An 18,685-nucleotide genomic window follows, 5' to 3' on the forward strand; every position below is an offset into this window, starting at 1 on the left:
TTTATATTAAACAATTTATTGCTTCAAAAGTTAGATTAAAAAGCACAGCTTTATACCATCTAGCACTGACATTCCACAGCACAAAATGTACATGGCAGTCCCTTAGCCCTTGACAGATGAGAAGTACCGTCCTGTAGCAGAGGAGCTTTGGGATGATTTGGAATAGCCTGAAGGTTTCTGGCCATAGGTGGAACTTGACTGACCAGAGAATATACCTTGTAAAGCTCCTTGGACACTTGAGCCAAGAGATGAAGTCATGGAGTCTGAGGGGTGTTGAACTGAAGCAGACAGACCAGGAGATATTTGGCTATGGATTTGGGAGCCAGAAGCAGAAGAGAGCCGTTGTCCTACACCAAAGAAGCTTGAGATCCTCAGAGGACTAGAGATAGAACTCTGGCTACCCTGGGCCACAGAAGGGCTCAGGGCTGGCAGGAAGGAAGATCCACTGGAAGTCTGAGAGCTTTGAGGGGAAGATCTGCTCTGATGTACAGCTGTACCAGAGGTCTGAAACCCTTGGCTCCAAGAAGAGGCTGAAGGCTGCCATTTTTGAGATGCCTCTGAGCCAGTCAAGGAGGATCCACCTGAAGGAGTCTGAGTGTATTGACTGGACACAGAAGGGACATACTGGTTAGAGGTACCTTGAAACTGGAAAGACGATCCCCCAGTAGAGGTGCTTCCCGTCCGAACAAGAATAGGACTAGAACCTGCCAGCGGACTTCCAGCCATACTCTGGGAGCTTGATGCATACAGGCCAGAAGAGTTTGGATCACTTGTAGACTGGCTAGAAGCATCAAGAGAGGAACCATGTTTGGCATACGCAGAGGGCCCAGGGCTATACTGACTTGAGGTACCTTGAGACAGGCTGGAAAAGCCACTATATTTGCCGCTTCCATCTTGTTTTGAGGCAAAATGCCCAGGACCTGCTGCAGAGGTAAGTGTAGAGAAGCGACTGGGAGCCTTGGAGCGAGAGCTACTCCGTGATGCCCCTGTACCAGAGGTCTGAAAAGCTTGTGACCACCTTGAGGAAGTCTGCCATTGAGATGGTTGGCTCGGAGACAATGAGGGTCCACTTGGAGCAGCCTGACTGTACACAGGCACTTTTGCATTCAAGGGCGAAGGGGCATACTGTCTAGAGGTACCTAGCAACTGCAGAGATGAGCCATCAGTAGAGGTGCTTACTGACTGCACAGGCACATAAGAACTAGAGCCTGCCAGCTGAGTGCCAGCCCTGCTCTGTGAGCTTGACGTATACTTGCTGTAGGTGCTCTGACCACTGGCAGAATGCCTAGAAACATCAAGCAGCGAGGAACCACGCTTGATATATGCAGGGGACCCAGGGCTATACAGAGTTGAGGTACCTTGAGACAGGCTGGACAAGCCACTATATCTACCACTTCCTTCCTGTTTGGAGGCAAATTGGGTGGGACTTGCTCCTGAGGTAAGGGTAGAGAACTTACTGGGAGCCTTGGAACCTTGAGAGGGAGAACTACTTTGTGATGTCACCACTCCAGAGGTTTGAAAACCTTGGGACCACTTAGAAGTGGAAGGTTCCCACCAAGATGTCTGGCTCAGAGCAGAGGATGCACTTGGGGCAGCTTGACCGTACACAGGCACTATTGAATCCAAACCAGGTGCATACTGACTAGAGGTACCATGTAGCTGGAGAGATGATCCATCAGTAGAGGTGCTTACTGACTGCACAGGCACATAAGGACTTGAGCCTGCCAGCTGAGTGCCAGACCTGCTCTGGGAGCTTGATGTATACTTGCTGTAGGTGCTCTGACCAATGGGAGCCTTGGAACCTTGAGGGTGAGAGTCGATTTGTGATGCCACAGCTCCAGAAGTTTGAAAACCTTGGGACCATCTAGAAGTGGGAGGTTCCCACCGAGTTGTCTGGCTCAGAGCAGAGTACGCACTTGGGGCAGCTTGACCGTACACAGGCACTTTTGAACCCAAAGAAACCGGTGCATACTGACTAGAGGTACCTTGAAGCTGGAGGAATGAGCCATCAGTAAAGGTGCTTGACTGCACAGGTGCATGGTGACTAGAGCCTGCCAGGTGAGTGCCAGCCCTGCTCTGGGAGCTTGATGTATACTGGCTGTAAGAGCTTTGTCCACTGGTTAACTGACTAACACCTTGGGGTGAGGCAGCAAGCTTGGCATATGCAGAGGACCCAGGACTATACTGACTTGAGGTACTTTGAGACTGCATGGACAAGCCACTAAACCTGCTACTTCCTTTCTGTTTGGAAGCAAATTGGCCAGGACTTATTGCTGAGGTAGATAACCTACTGGGAGCCTTGGAGCCTTGAGATGGAGAGCTATGCTCTGATGCCACTGTACCAGATGCCTGCAATCTTTGCAACCACCTAGAGGAAGGCTGCCATTGAGATGGAGAGCTCAGAGACAGAGATGAACTACTTGGAGCAGCTTGACTGTACAAAGGCACTTTTGAATCCAAAGAAGCCAGGGCATTCTGGCTGGAGGCATGTTGAGACCGTACAGAAGAGCCATCAGTAGAGCTGATAGAACCTCCTGCAGAAGACAGTGAAGAGAACCTACTTGGAGACCAAGAACTGCTCTGTGACGTACCAGATCCTTGTGACACTGCCTGAAATGCTTGGGTCCTTGAGGCTGAAGGCTCCCGAGATGGAGAATCACTCCAAGTTGCTTGATAGTACTGACTGGACACTGGCAGTTTTGCACCCAAGGAAAAAGTTGGAGCATGCTGGCTAGTGGTATCTTGAGGCTCGACAGATGAACCATAACGACTACCCTGTCCAGGTACAGGACGGGAAGCTGCCAGCTGAGTGCCAAAGCTGCTCTCTGAGCTTGGTGTATACTGGCTGTAAGAGCTCTGATCAGTGGTAGACTGGCTAAAATCTAGGGGTGAGGCAGCAAGCTTGGCATATGAGGACCCAGGGGTATCCTGACTTTCAGTACTTGGAGACTGGGTGAACAAACCACTTGCAGAAACAAGCTGGCTGGAACCTCCTGCCAGTTGTGAACCAGAGCTGCCCTGATACGTAGAAGTAAAGAATCGGCGGGAACTGCTTGAGGACCCTGTGGAAGAGCTATTCTTTGCAGAAAACAGACTAGAGGTTCCTCCCAACTGAAGGCCAGAGCTGCCCAGAGCGCTTGTAGACATGTTTGAGGAGCTTTGATCACCGGTGGGTGGGTCAGAAACATCAAGAGATGGGAGACCAAGCTTTGACAGGATGGACAAGCCACTGGAACTACCACCTCGTACTGGTGTGGAAGAGAGTTCAGCAGAAACTCTTTGCAGTCCAGAGCCATACTGAGAAGACTGGCTATAGGAATCTTGTCCACGAGTAGACTGGTTAAATACATTCTGGGCATTTGGACTGGAGGAACCCTGGAGTTGTAGCAGTGATGAAATGCTGTCCAAGACAGTTGGTGCACTTTGGGTAGGAGACATAGATCCATAGCTGCTGGAAAAGCCTCCTTTTACATACTGACGTGAAATGGAAAATGGAGGCCTGCTGGCATTTGGGTTCTTCCCAGCAAACATATTAGAGGCCACTTCTTCAACAGGAATGCTTCCAGTCACTGGAGCCTCCAACACAGAAGACTGGACTTCCCTAGGGGAGAAGAGCTTGTGGACAGACCAATTCTGAGGCTGAACATTCTGAGAAGTCCAACCTAGAGAACATAAGCACAATGAATAAGAAGAGTATTGACATCTTTATATAAACTACAACTGTTTGTTACCGTAATTTAATATAAATCTAATTTGATCATCGTGACACTCACCTTCATGTCCAACAGCATGTTTCAAGAAAATCAAGAAAACCAATAAGTGGACCCTAGGAAGATAGATGATAACAAATGTGTTTAATACATGTAACTGAGAACACTGTAAAATAAAACTTAAATTTAACTAACCGCTTCCACCCCTGACCCATAGCAGAAAAAAGACACTAACAAAACAGCTTTGTTGAAAAGTGATTATGCTATTCCAAACAAAAAAAAAAAACTACTACAACCAGAACAGCTACATATCTAAGCAGGCATTTGTCTTTTATAAGCATGTTTGTCCAATCAGCTCACATGTCTAATTACATAAAATACTGTTCACCTGTGAACACAAGCTGGATATTTCATGACTGAATTTGCCAAGTAATTAAATACAATCACCTGTCTCATCCATTCGCAGCCATTACACACCCCATAAGGACTGCACCACAAAGCATATTTATGTGGCTACCTGAAAAAGAAAAAGAAAAGAAAAAAAAAATATAAGATATATATATATATATATATATATATATATATCATGTAAGCACACTACAGACATATATTTAGACCACCCTGGCAGACACATTAGAAATGCACATTTGTACACAAGTCTTTTTTTCATGTGTTTCAACATTGGACTCTAAAATATTACCCATTATACTAAGACTTTGCAAATCCATTAAACCAACAGTGCAAATTGCTGAAGGATTTTAACTGAGCTTATACGCTATCATAGTAGACCTACATGCATTGTCTATTCTTAAGGTTTAAGAAAATATCTGCATATGCATACTAAACCTACTACTGTTCTTAATACTGATGCTAAGCTAAAGTGAACCTTCACAATCTTTTAGGCAGTGTGATGAAACTCTGTGTACCTGTAGTGCTTATACATGACTATGAACAAGGGGTTGTCATATGTTTCAGTTAATGCATCAGTAAATATTTGAGTGTGCTATTGTGGGGAGATGTGTTGAAATGTTTAAAAGCTTTCCTCAACACAACAATCAGGTTATCATGGGAGCGCTGCAATTATGCAATTGTGTGTGTGTTTGTGTGTGAGGAACATAATGGCCACTCTATGCTCTCGGCTCAAAGTCAGATGTGGTGTGTCTCGACTGCTTATTAATATTTATGAATCTTTAATCACAATAAGAGAGTTCTTCCTGTCCCCAAGAGTTGGGCAGAGTTACTCTGTCTGAAAAGCTCAAGGACCACATTAATTAAAGCGAGTGGACGTGATCGTGAATGATACATCCATCATTCCCATACTCATTAAAGAGGTCGCATATCCAGGACAAAAACTCAAATAAAGTCAGCAAAGATTGGCCTAATCTAACAACCTGCAATTAAAAGCAGTTGAATGAGCTCTTTAATGAGGGCACAGATTCACACAGGATGGTTTTACATGCCAAATCATTGGCTCTGACTGACAGACAAAACAGGATTAAACAGGATTTACATTAAGGCCAAGTTTACATGATATAAACATCTGATCTGAAATAGACTTAAAAGAAAAAAAACATTTTAAATATAAAGGAAAATGCACACCGACTCATCACAGAAAACAGTAAAGCATCGCCTACCCAACTAACATACATCTAATCATTGTTAAAACAGTAAATTACTTACAATTTAATAAGAAAATACACATACACATACATGCATGTCTTATATTTTGTCCAATGCAAGTTTTATTGAAATTGGTTGCAATGGGATGGACATTCTCATTCTAAAAGTATTTAATTGGGCAAAAATTTGTGGTCACAGCCAGGGGCGAGAGAATATGTTTTTAGGGGGGGGTAAATATATGCTATTTACATATTTTCTTAGCGATAGATGCTATTTACACTAAGTGCAAATAGCTATAGATTATATTTATACTATGTTGAAATACCAGGATATTCTGCTAATTACTTATTGCAAATAGTGGCAATTATCTGCACCTCAGCATTGTAATACATTATAAAACAGTATGCAATAATAACAGTGTAAATTTGAATTATAATTATTAAATGGATGCCACCTTATTGGGAGAAAAGCCCTCCCTACACCTACCGTAACCCTACCCGATACTTTATTTTCAACTTTTTGATTATTTCCTTATTATGATTATTTAAATAAATGCTTTTCTGATGTTATTTGAAATTTTAAAAGGGAGAAAAAAAAGTTTGCCAAAAGGCAGATTTGAACCCGGGTCGATCGCATCATAAAGTAGTAGGTTATGACACACGCTTTACCATCTACGCCACTGATTCTGATGATTAATGACCATCTTTTGTAATGTTGACTAGCCCAATCACATGTTGGTGGGTGCAGTTAGTGTAAATAGCCTCTGCCAACTAGGCGGGCTATTTGCACTTAGTGTAAATAGACACTCAGATTTTTTTAAATTTTTATTCCCAACAGTTAAACAGTTGCCCACAGAAAAAAACGGGGTGCAGTAGCACCCCCCACTTCCCACGCCTATGGTCACAGCAGACATATTTAAGACACATCAATACCCGGTGTACATTTTAAATCTTGGTTGACCACTTGTAAATCAGATTACCAGAGACGGATGTAAATACCAGGTATGAACAATATCTAAAATACTGTATGTCAGTGCAACAAAAACAGATTAGAACACATTTAGCTTTATTGGATTTACATCATCGGATCAACATTGAATTTGAAAATTAGTAATTTCCTAATAAAATGCTAACTTGGATGGAATAAGTCTAATTCGAGTCCTCCATTCCTGAGGTTAACTGTGCAGGTTACAGGCATCTCAGCGATGTGATCCACATGTTCTTCAGTGCTGGAGTAGTTTAGTTTTCTCCTTTCAACACAGATGCCAGCTCACCATTCTCATTCAGCTCCTGTTTAACAATATAAACATTTCCCATCCATTATGAAACACCTTTACAGTTCATCAACTTTTACTAACTTCTTCATGCTATGTGTTTGTGCTATATTTTGTTTTATATTTCTTTAAAATAAATAACAATTGGTTATATAACTAATGCCATAACCCTAACTCTTAAGATGACTCTTAAATATGTTGTACATTTAGGTTCAGAGATGGTCCCGACAGCATTGGCTTTCTTCATATTGCCTGTTAGTTGCAGAGCTTCATCTACCCTCTGCTGGAGAAAAACGCCTACTGCAGGACATCTCAGTACAGCTCTAATACTAATAATAACAGTGGTGGTATTGTTAACTAAAACTATTAAAACATCGGTGTTAACTGAAGTAAAGTTGAAATAAAATAAAATATAAATATCAGATTAACTTTTTTATTATTTTGCCTTGGCAACTAGGTGAAGTACTAGGAGCACGAACTACAATAAAACTAAAACGAATATTTTACATTTTAAATGACAATCACATACAATTACTAAATTAAACCAATATTAAAATGAAAACTGAATATATAAAAATAAAAGCTAATTCAACATTGAAAAAAACTCTAAAACTGAAATAACACTAAATAATAACTATAATAATAATAGTAGTAATTTATATGATATTGCATATGATTGTTGTATAAATGTTCATTTCTTCAACCTATACTGTTAATTTCGAATGGCTTTCAATGTAGAAAGATGCTTTTTGGTAACTAAATGTTGTAGCTGTGGCATCTACTAACCAGTCCATGCTAACCAACCATTGGTGAGTCCTACCAGCTACCTAAATTAACTAAAACTGAGAACCAGCTCCTTGAAATGTGGTCTGTTCTTCACATAAAGCTAACTTGAAATATATAATCTATAGCTTTTTTTCTGTACTTTTGGAACATGAGATACATGGTCACTATGAAGATGTTGTAGGAAAAAGTGCACTGCTAATAAAAAAAAAAAAAAGAAAGCATATGGGTTTGGAATAACAAGAGCTTGAAAAAAATGTAAATATTTTCAAAAATTTAAAAAATTGAAAGTTTTCAATTTGTGGGTGTTTATCCCTTTAACAGCCCCTGCTTTCTCCTCACTCTTTTAAACTGTGTTTCAGGAGAAAGAAAAGGGAGAAAAAGAGGGCATTTAAGTTCACTCACCTCTTTATTGCCTTTCATGAAGAGCATGACGGGTGCTTTATTGATTAGAGATTTCAGCCTGTCAGAAAAGAGAATGTTTCAACAAGTCCAGTTGTACAGAAGGGTGCGTTTGAGCGAGCGTGTATCTGTCTTTACCTGCTTTCCAGTGAGACGGTCTTGGGGAAAGTATTCTCGAGTTCACCAGACTCGACCAGCTCCTGTGGAGGATATAAAATATCTCTGAATCCGAATCCCTTTCAACTTGACTCACACAGGCACACTCTCCTTTCATAACTAACAGCTCCCTGCGGAGATATTTTACCTCTCTGTAAAGGTAAATTCTATCTTAATGAGGAAGGGCCTCTAGGACTCCAGAGAGAGGGGAGAGAGGATGGATGCTGGCTAATCCAGCCCTCCTCTCTCAGCAGGAGCGCTCTGCTTGCTTTAAGCAGTATGAGCTCGCTGGGAATGTAGAGCAACATATAGCTAACAACAGCTAGCCAGGAACACACGCGCCATCAAAAGTCCTGAAACATGAACACTTAAGATAATACGCATGGGATAAAACACACAACATCAAGCGATGAAGAAATCTGGGTTTGGAAAAATAGGGAAATATCTAAAAAAAAAAAAAACACTGCTATGCACTGATTTTCACTGAACGCATTCAATAATGTTAAAGTTTCTTCTCGTATCTCGCCGATGACGGGATTCCTCGTACCTTTACGATGTCCAGTCCTCCGATGAGTTCTCCGTTGACGTACACTTGCGGATAAGTGGGCCAGTTGGAGTAGGTCTTGAGTCCCTGTCTGACCTCTTCATCTGAGAAGATGTCAAAACTGCTGTAGTGTACATTGTGGTCCTTCAAAATCTGAACAGTCTGACGACTAAAACCTGCAACAAATAAACAAAAATGCAATTAAGGTCAAAAAGTTAATTACAGCAGTTCACTCTGCTTAGTTTGTCTGTGTGCTTTTTACTAGCTTGCACTTATTTAAAGGCTTTGAAGAAACGAAAAATTATTTTACAAAAGCAAACTATTATATTTGTAATGTCACTACAATGACAACTCCTGTTTTCATTTGTCACAGCTAAATTAAAATTGATTTATTCTTATTATTAAACTATTATTAAATCAAGTTTAGTGTTTAGTTTGCTTGTGTGCTTTTTACTAGCTTGCACTTATTTAAGAGCTTTAAAGAAAAACTAAAAATCGTTTATAAAAGTAAATAAACCTATTCATATTTTAATGTCTCTACAATGACAAGTTGTCATTTATCATTGCATTTTTTTTTTCAAGTCAACTTTGTTTGGTTTCCTTGTGTACATTTTACTAGTTTGCACTTGTTTTAAAATTTGGAGGAACTACTTTTTTTTTTAAAGCAAAGAAACTAATACATTTATTAATATAAATGTTATGTCACAATAATGTAGCTAGTAAATTAGTTTTTTAATATATATTTTCCATTTTAATATCAACTAAAGTTTTAGTAATTCTGTTGTGCTTTTGTCCATTTAATTATTTTTATGTCTGTATATTTATTAAATAGTTTTTCTTAATGTAATTTTTTTTTATATAGTTATTATTATTATTATTATTATTTTTTTTTTTTGTAGTAAATCATGTTCAACTAAACTACTATGAGTGATGTTGCCTTGGCAACTAGCTGAAATATATATATATATACTTTTTTTTCAGTTAAATTTTTTTTTTTATGGCTTTAGTTTAACAACTCTGCTACACTGACAACAAATGTTGATTTTTTTTTTTTGTATGTTTTCAGTCACACAGTGAGTAAAATTTCAAGCAATGGTAACTACCCTGCAATCTGCAATCATAATTACCCTTTTGTCCATTTTAGATACTAAGCAATATTGTACACACAAGCTAAAACACAGAGTTGTAGAATAACATTTTCTGAATTTTAAATAGTTCTGTTCATCCGAGATGACTACAAGTCACAAATTAGAGAAGAGAGAAAGAGAGTGATATTATATGGGAGGAGACAAAGAGAACAAGAAGCAAGAGAAGCGGTGCAACAAGGAGGAGTGAGCGAGAGAAAGAAACAAGATCAGGAGAGAAAGATGTGCAAGGTGATGTGTAGAGTCTGTGTAGCCCCTGCAGTAAAACACCCATTTTCATCTTGTGTGGCTCATGAGGGAATTCATTATAAAACAGCTCCAGGCGGCTCACTTGTGCTTATGCATTTGCTGGTATATTAGCTCGACTCTATCAGAGCCGGCAAACAGGCAGGCAGCTGCTTTCTCTGGCTCCGGGCGAACTCCACCAGACATGCTGCATTGATTGCCGAGTTCTTTGCCCCTCTATGCCTGCACCTACAGGGGCCGAAGACCATTCGCTTTGACCGACTCTGCTCCAGGAGAGGGGCGATGTTACAGCCTCGTTCCTCTTTTCAAGGACAACCCACTCAGAGCGAAAAAGGCTGAGAGATCTGAATTGATACACGGACCCCTAACCTTTTCATTTGACATGCATAACTGCTTTAGAGTTAGCGTTAGCCGAACACTTGATCATTTGGCTCTACGCTCGCATTGGAACGAAAGAGCGTGTTTACGTTTAGAACCCAATGCATGCTACCGACAGGCATGGCTCGCTCTCTGTGCATTATTTCTTGATTTGGATATCAGCCAAGCGAATGAGAACATCAATAAGTTTCAACATTATAATATCTCCGAGCCGGACCGACCCACTGACACCTAGTGCGGCTTCAAATAACATCAATGGCACTGAGCAACAGGTTTCGGGCTCAGAGACGAAGCAGCGTAAACTCAGAGGATCTTCTATTAATAAAGCAGAGCTGGAGGAGCTGGCAGCCGTTGAAAGCCCAACATCACGTTTGAGATTAGAGTTCAATATCGTTTTTATTTTGATCTCAGGATGGCAAACGCCAGCCTTCCCCCAGACCTTCCTCTTTACACAGCCAAAACGTCAAGCGCTAAACTGCGCCTCAGTCCATGACGAAATATGCACTTTGAACTATCAAAAGTATTTTGTTTAGAATGGGTGAAATTAATACGAGGATGTTTTCCAACGCTCAACCACACATCTTTTGACATGAGGACGAAGTGTTTGTAGGAAGAAAAAAGCATGCCAGAAAATCAGTGAATCAAACAGAAATAAGCAAGATCAAGCTGACAGCCTAAAGTTAAACAAACTAAAGACTAAAACGCTATTAAGTGATTAAGCTGTCTCTGTGAGGATTTAATGAGTATAACTTTGACTTACAAAAGCAGAATATGTTCCTAATTTTGAGTGACTGCTTATCAACCAACGTTTGATTAACAAAAGTGGTTGTTCACACTTGTGTCAGCATCAAAATCTACCAGCAGCCTTGACAACAGAATGTCAATTTTAGTTAATTTTAAATAAATATGGATCCTTTTCACAGACTGTGATGATGCATTTCCTTATTAAAGGCACGATGTGTAAGTTTTCACCGCTGGAGGGCGCGTATTCAAAATAAACAAATAGACAAAGGCGTAGTTTGATGACGCCGTGACTGAGTGTGGAATCATGGGAGTTGTCATCTTCATCCCCACAGCAGATGCAATCCGACGGGGCTCGGGCAGAAATCATGTTCATGGATGAGCTAATGATTTATTAACGTAGTAGAATGAAGCAGGGTGAGGCTGAAAGCCATTGAAGCGAAACGAGGCCGCTGAACGAGCACGACACACGGCTCGAAAGCAGCGGAGCTTTTATTATGCCAGTCGACTGCTTCCGCTCCTTCCGGTCGTGCGTATGTGGGGTAAAGCAGCGCTGTTTTATCATACTAGATACATTTGAAAGTTCTGTTATAATGCTACTCTGTGCGGTCGTCACCGGTCTATTAAAACGCACAACATATTAAATCGAGGGGTTATGACGTCATTGGCAGGCGACACAATGACACTATAGACACAGTCTGTGTCACTAATTAAAATAGCTTATTTCTCTGGATTTAAACATTCTTCGAAACATTTGGGATAACGTAAGTACACAAGTCAGCAAAATAAATAACACTGTTCTAGTGGTTTTTGGATATTTTAATAAAAAAATCTTACATAGTGCCTTTAACATCGTAAATCAAGTAAAGTTGTGTGTATTTTCATTTATAATGAAATGAATGTACATTTTTGTGTTTTAGATTAAATTACAGAAAACTAGTTGAGTGTTTGTAATGCAACGGCTGGATTTCTTTCTATTGCTATTACAGCGAATAGGAACACAATTACATATGTTGTCATTTCCGTTCATCTAATACTTTAATTAAAAAGAAATTACATTTCAAATATTCCATAAATGTGCTGTAGCTCAAACTGATCATTGTGGTAGGGAATGAACTCATAAAATGTATACCTTGAATGCAACGCAAGTCAATTTGGATAAAAAGCGTAATAAAATTAAATATTTTATATTGTTTATCTGCATGTCACGCGACCATTAAACATTATCAGAGAACCATTAGTATACAGATGTGTTGTTAAACTGTTAAAATATTAACTTAATCTTAGTTGGTTCATTCAAGAAAATATTTAAGTCTGGGAATCACTGCCATACACACAGCACAAAACACCCATAATGTTGTGAAAGCAGCGGTGCAACATGACAAAAAGTAACTGAATGCACATTGCATTGTGCTGCAGAATCTTCATTGATTGCAATGGGAGCCATTCAGATCAACAAGTTGTTTTTTAATCAGTAGAAACTTTCGGTCAAACCGAGCAAGACTGTATTTTGGTGGAACCTGGAATATAGTGGCACATCCATACAGACCGTCCATCGCTCTTAAGAAAGACGCAATGTACTTCTCTCTCCGTCCCGTTCATGCAACTTTGATTTGTCTCACTCCATCGCCGACGGTTGCTCTAACTACTTTGCTGACCCTGTGTTAATTTATGCGAGTGAGTGTATACGTGTGTGTTTACCACAGCGAGGCTCCTGGGGCGATCCCTTCATGAAGAGCATGCAGGGTGCGGCGTTGATCAGCCTCTTCAGTCTCTCGTTGAGATCCTCTTTAGGGACGTCCCCCGCCCTGGCAGCCCCGCCCCCACCGGACCCCAGCCGCTGCACCTTATTGGTCAGCTCAGGGGCATGCGCACCATCCAACCTGTCAATCTTCTCACCACCCTAAGGGTCGTCGGTAAACAAATAAATAAATAAAAAACACTCAAGAGTGAGTAGTGATAGATTGAGAGGGAGGAAAAAAACCGCATTAATTTTTTAGGATGCTTGCCAGTTTGTTTAGATTGTTTGCAGGGAGAGAGAGAAAACAGGCCGCAGGCTCTCCTGGTTCTTTGACATGTTACGCCGAGAGAGGGAAAGTCTTGCCAAGCCGTGTGTTTGTTTAACCTCCGATTATTTCTCAGTTGCTTGATTCTAACACAAGGAGATTTTGCAGCTCACATTACTTGATCGTTAAACTCAACCTTCCCAACAGGCTCCGTTTTTCTAACCTCGCCTCCCTCTGCTAAATAAACGCAAAACTCTATCGCAGCCCACCTAACATAAATAAAAGCTGTGTGTACAGAAAAACACAATCTGGTATAGATCAGCATGCTTTATGAAACATAAAGAGCACAGTGTATTAGTGAACTTCATGCTAAATAAAATGTGAAATTAAAATGGACTCAATTACTTTCTTAATAAATTTGACTGGTCTTAAATGTATTCTGCATAGTTCTTAAGTGGATGTTATTCTAAAACAAAATAAGTGTTTTTTTTTTTCTTATTCTTTTATTTAAAAGTTTAAACTTTCTCTGCCTCTCAAACAACTTTTCTGCTGATGTAATTAAGGCTGTGTGGGCGAGGAAAACTAATACTAACCAATAATATTATAGCCTAACATTCACAATCCAATCAAATTCAATAAATCAATAAGTCATATAGTAAGTCACCACTTTTACATACAAAATTGTTTCATTTGTAAATAAGTCACTGCTGTTCACAGTTTTACTTCTGTGACCTGGTCTATTTCTGATTAATAGCAAAATAGTAAAAAGTAAAAATAAATTAAACAAACTTGGATAAACAAATACAATTTTAACAGAATAATTCATGCAACTTTTTTTGTAACACTGTAATATTCTGCAAATAAATCAGATTTAAACTTTAAATATATGCTGTTCTTCTGAACCTTCTACTCATCAAAGAATCCTAAATTTAAAAAATGTATCACGTTTTCAAGTAGTATAACTGTTTCCAACATTGATGATCAAATCAGCATATTAGTATGATTTATAAAGGATCGTGTGACACTGAAGACTGGAGTAATGATGCTGAAAATTCAGCTTTGATCACAGGAATAAATTACATTTTAAATATATATTAAAATAGAAAACAGTTATTTTAAATTGTAATAATATTTTATATCGCAGTTTCACTGTATTTTTGATCAAATAAATGCAGTCTGTTAATTGATTTAAATCATATATATGATAATTTCCCTATTTGTGGCAGAATTAACCTCCTACTCTCTAAAAAACCTGTCTTTACTATTAAAACAAAAATCATAATTGTAGGTAAATCTGAGCACAGCTGAAGTCAAACGTGGAAGTTTTACCTTGAAGAAGAGGAAGGTGGGAACTGAAGTGATCTCATACTTCTCAGAAACCTCCGGGACTGCCTCTGCCTCCAGCTAAAGAGAGAGAGAACTACTTTACTAATGATTCTTTATAATTCACATTAATAAAACATCAAACACATCAACATGTCAAACATAACATACGCGCTGACAGTTTATCTGGCTGTAAAAACCCCATTTATGACAGAAAAACACACACACACAAAAACATTTCACATGAAATTGAAAACTAATACAAATCTAAACTCCACTGCCACAGCTATGAAAAATGCAGGCAGCCAAACGTTTGGGCACACTTCATAATGAATTTGTTTCGGATTATGATTAAATGATTGAAATTACTTTCGTGGACACATAAAACTGTACCTAAAAATGAATTTCTTAAAATGACTCAAATTAAAAACAAAGAAAAATGATCCAATTCTGGACATTTTCTAAGGAATTCAACAATGTATTCCATATAGATTATAAAAGGGCAGTTTTTGCTTGAAGAACTCTTCTGCTCTGCTGACTGTGTGATGAAAGGCAGTATTAACCCTTAACAGAAGGAAAGATTTCTCTCTGCTGGTTTAAGGCCATGAGGAAGGTAAAGTCATTCAGAGCCTGAGGCATTTCAATGTGCTCCACTGGGAGCCGGAGCAGAGCGAGGAGAGCAGCTGGATCTGTGTTACTGGAGCTAGAGCCCAGTGCACACAGGAAAATTTGCAAGAATAATGGCCATTTTCAAACATGTATCAAACACAACATGCCATTTGCAGATGGTCAAACAAAAAGAGAGATCCACCCAAAAACTCACGCCATTGCTTGAGGCATATTTCAACTGGTTTAGATGTTCAAACAAACAGAACAAAATTGACTGTGCCAGAGTGTTATACACATTAATTTGAGAAAGCATTTAATAAAAAAATTACATCATAATTTAAAATTCGTATAAGAATGTAATATACTCCGTGCCCACCTCCGTCTGTCAGTGGATCAACAGCTTCCTGACAGACAGACAGCAGCTAGTGAGGCTGGGAAAATACACATCCAGCACCCGTACGATCAGCACTGGAGCTCCTCAGGGTTGTGTTCTCTCTCCACACGATCTTTTCTTTCCTTTTTGCAAAATCTATTAAATATTTCCCAGTAAATATTAGGATGGGTCTTGATTTTAACCATCTATAATTGATTGGATCATTGGATTGGGAATTATTTATAATAAACAATGCAATATTCCATTAAAAAGTGACGAATTAAAAAAAAAAAAAACTTATCTTAAACCTGTTAAAATAAAATAAATTATGAAAATCCAATGCAGTTTATTTCTAATTACTATTTAATTATAATCATGTATACATGCACTAAGTAATAGGTGTTGACATAAAAATAGACCTTAAAGGGGTCATATGATGCTTTTTTAAAGATCATTATTTGGTGTATTTGGTGTAACAGAATATGTTGACATGCTTCCGTGTCCCGGTGCGAACTGGAAACAAGCTTTATTTTTAACCAATTTTGCTAATGATACAGAAACTACACATCACAATGGCATTTAACCACGATTTGCACAAATTAAGCGTGAATGTTATTGGTGAAATGATTTCCAGAATTGCTGTGAGGCTCAGAGGTCCCCATACCTTCACAAACATGGTGTGTTTGTGCTCTTTGGCTAATTCTGCCATCACATCGTTCATCTGCGAACACTGCGGAGCCCATGCTGCATGGAAATGGACAACGGTGAGGGACCTGGAAAGGACAGAGTAGGAATGAAATTGAGCTTACAAGAAACCTGGATCACAGAACCCGAGATCTAAACTTAGGGAGGATTTTTTTTTTTTTTTTAAATACACATATAAAGCAAATACTGGTAGATCTGAATTAGAGGTTTCCTTTAAATGTGAATCTAGACCAGGGGTCTCCAAACTCGGTCCTGGAGGGCCAGTGTCCTGCAGAGTTTAGCTCCAACCCTAATCATACCTATGATGATTAGGGTCCAATACCTATGCAATTTCAGATTTGACATTCAGGTTTGGATTGACATGAGGGACAGAAGGATATATATAGTAAACAAGTCTAACTCAGCCTAAAGAGGTCTGATTATGAGAAAAGACCAATAGCCTAATATTCATAATAATAACAATAGACTTTGAGTGCAACCTCATGCATTTCTCAAATGCTCCTAAAAAAACAAATGGACACATATTAAAGACAGCTGAAACTGAATGCAATATTAAAACAATCAGTCCAAAATCATATGATCTAGATCATATTAATCCATCGATACAGATTTACATCACATTGCTTTGAGTTAATCTGAACAGGCCATCGCTTATTTCATTCCGTGACGAACTCTATCAACGTTTCATCCCCGTGTTAAATCAGTTACATACCTGTTCGAAATTAATTACATTTCATGACAGACTTGAAAGAGCATGAATTCTTCACTTACTTGCTGTTCTTTTTGAACAATTCCTCGAACTGCTGCAGTGATGTCGCGTCCGTGAGGTTCGCCATACTGCCAGACATTACCAAGCGATCACCGAACACTCCATCAGGACGCTGTACTCAAGCAAAGCATTACTAAACAATGTACGATATCACTACCATCGAACACAGACCGTTATGAGAGAAATAGTTGGATATTAAAGACGTTGGTTAAATACATAAACATTTGAATTATATACATAACATATTATGTTTTAAGTCACCTTTTCCGCGTTCTTCCATCTTTCTGAGGTGTTATTTACAGTATGTGGCAACAAATAACCTGAATTAGTATCTGTATCTTTCATTTGAATATTCTTCTTACAATTATTGCACAAACGATTAAGACTTGGTATAGCGCATGAATCAAATACGGACTATTGTTATGATAGTTTTGTGTCCTTTTGTTACTTCTCAGTCCCCACTCACTTTAGTTATTTCACTTTAATTAAAGAAGAATGTTAACCGAAGGTTTAACAAACATACATTGTAAAAGTATTAAGAATGTGAATATAGCAAAAAGATAACCAGCAGAGTTAAAAATAAATAAAAAAAAGACCTTGGGTTAACAATTTCACGTGTGGAAAAAAGTACAATAAGGTTGAGACTGAGAGAGCAAACAATACGTTGGTTTTCTTCTTCTTCTTCTTTTGGAGTTTCATGGCGGTTGGCAAACAAACGATAGGTGCATTCCCGCCACCTACTGGGCTGGAGTGTGGACCGAACTAAAAAATAATAATAATATATATATATATATATATATATATATAATATAGAGTGTTACTATTCGCTCAGTGCTTTCTCGTCGAATAGTAACACTCTATTTGACGTAGCCCCGCCTTCGTTAGCTCGTACTGTTCACTGATTGGTTGACGCAACTGTATGTCACTCATCTTGAATGATTCAGGAACTTACAATACTGAATAATAGCAGCCTACTATTGGGCATGAAGAGTTCTGCGGGTTTGTTTTGCTTTTCAAAACGGGCGTGTTTAGAATTATTGTCTTTTTTATTCTACAGATGCCTCAACGGTCGATGGAGAAATGTGCCCGCCTTTGACTGCTTAATACAAAGTGTTCGGGCTTCAGTGCTGTAAAATAATCAATGGATTGCATAAGTCCCATGCAGAATAAGAGAAGACATAGTGGAGACCTGGAGCAGTGGCACAACCAGTCGGTAAATGGACTTTGATAAGCCTGAATAATTTTATAAACATGTTTAATATGCATGAATGTTTCTGCCTTTGATAGCATATGTTTGACCTTCTGTGGCATTTGCACAGGCTGTTGCCCTTTAAACAAAGAGTTATGACTTATTATTACTCTACATATATAAACACCCAGCTGATCATCACTGAAAATAGCTGTTATGATTTATAGAACCATGGTATGACAGCTGCATTTGCTTCCACTGGCATCTTCTTACATAATCAAGCTATAAATAGTGTTAATCTTTTTGCATTTTACAGAAAAGGCAGTGTAATGGACTCGGAGGCCGTGTCCAGGTGGAATATGGTGCGGTAATGGACACTCCAGTGGACACGCGGGATACCCAAAATCACAGCCCTCAAAATGGACATGGTGCCAACATCCCCGGCATGGTATACGATCTCGCATATGCCTGTTCTTTGCCTAGTCGAAAATCCTTTTGTGATTTCTTGCATAAATTGGACAACCATTTAGGATCCCAATGGGGATATTTATTTTTTCTTGTAGGATTCCTAAAGCACATAAAATTAAGCATTAGCGTTAGTTCTGGCAGGTCACCTGAGTCAAGCTTGCGTCAGCTGATTCTCAGCTGATCACATCTACCTATAGGAATACGACACCAATCGTGGCATTCCTATATAAGCTGTATTCAGTATT

General features: G+C 39.1%; 2 protein-coding genes across 5 annotated transcripts; both read right to left on the reverse strand.

Annotated features, from left to right (window-relative positions):
- LOC107553691 (hornerin-like) lies at positions 1 to 4,004 on the reverse strand. Of its 2 annotated transcripts, XM_016235988.1 has the most exons (5): positions 3,906 to 4,004; positions 3,774 to 3,826; positions 2,369 to 3,662; positions 611 to 1,864; positions 1 to 418 (listed from the first exon to the last, which is right to left on the reverse strand). In XM_016235988.1, exons 1-5 carry the CDS (start codon positions 3,923 to 3,925, stop codon positions 103 to 105), a joined length of 2,937 nt encoding a protein of 978 aa, XP_016091474.1. In that variant the 5' UTR covers positions 3,926 to 4,004; the 3' UTR covers positions 1 to 102. The 2 variants fall into 2 exon arrangements, with proteins under 2 accessions (XP_016091474.1, XP_016091473.1); XM_016235987.1 differs by having other exon boundaries at positions 611 to 3,662.
- A 2,158-nt stretch (positions 4,005 to 6,162) lies between these two features.
- On the reverse strand, positions 6,163 to 17,414 carry LOC107553692 (glutaredoxin 3-like). Of its 3 annotated transcripts, none has more exons than XM_016235989.1 (8): positions 17,045 to 17,414; positions 16,786 to 16,895; positions 15,974 to 16,082; positions 14,334 to 14,408; positions 12,700 to 12,901; positions 8,492 to 8,664; positions 7,927 to 7,988; positions 7,665 to 7,849 (listed from the first exon to the last, which is right to left on the reverse strand). In XM_016235989.1, exons 1-8 carry the CDS (start codon positions 17,126 to 17,128, stop codon positions 7,696 to 7,698), a joined length of 969 nt encoding a protein of 322 aa, XP_016091475.1. In that variant the 5' UTR covers positions 17,129 to 17,414; the 3' UTR covers positions 7,665 to 7,695. The 3 variants fall into 3 exon arrangements, with proteins under 3 accessions (XP_016091477.1, XP_016091475.1, XP_016091476.1); XM_016235990.1 differs by having other exon boundaries at positions 16,786 to 16,900; XM_016235991.1 differs by lacking the exons at positions 7,665 to 7,849; positions 7,927 to 7,988 and adding an exon at positions 6,163 to 6,619 and having other exon boundaries at positions 17,045 to 17,411.
- Positions 17,415 to 18,685: the final 1,271 nt, after the last annotated feature.

The sequence above is a fragment of the Sinocyclocheilus grahami genome, unplaced genomic scaffold, assembly GCF_001515645.1.
Source record: "Sinocyclocheilus grahami isolate Dianchi unplaced genomic scaffold, SAMN03320097.WGS_v1.1 scaffold477.1, whole genome shotgun sequence".
NCBI lineage: Eukaryota > Metazoa > Chordata > Actinopteri > Cypriniformes > Cyprinidae > Sinocyclocheilus > Sinocyclocheilus grahami.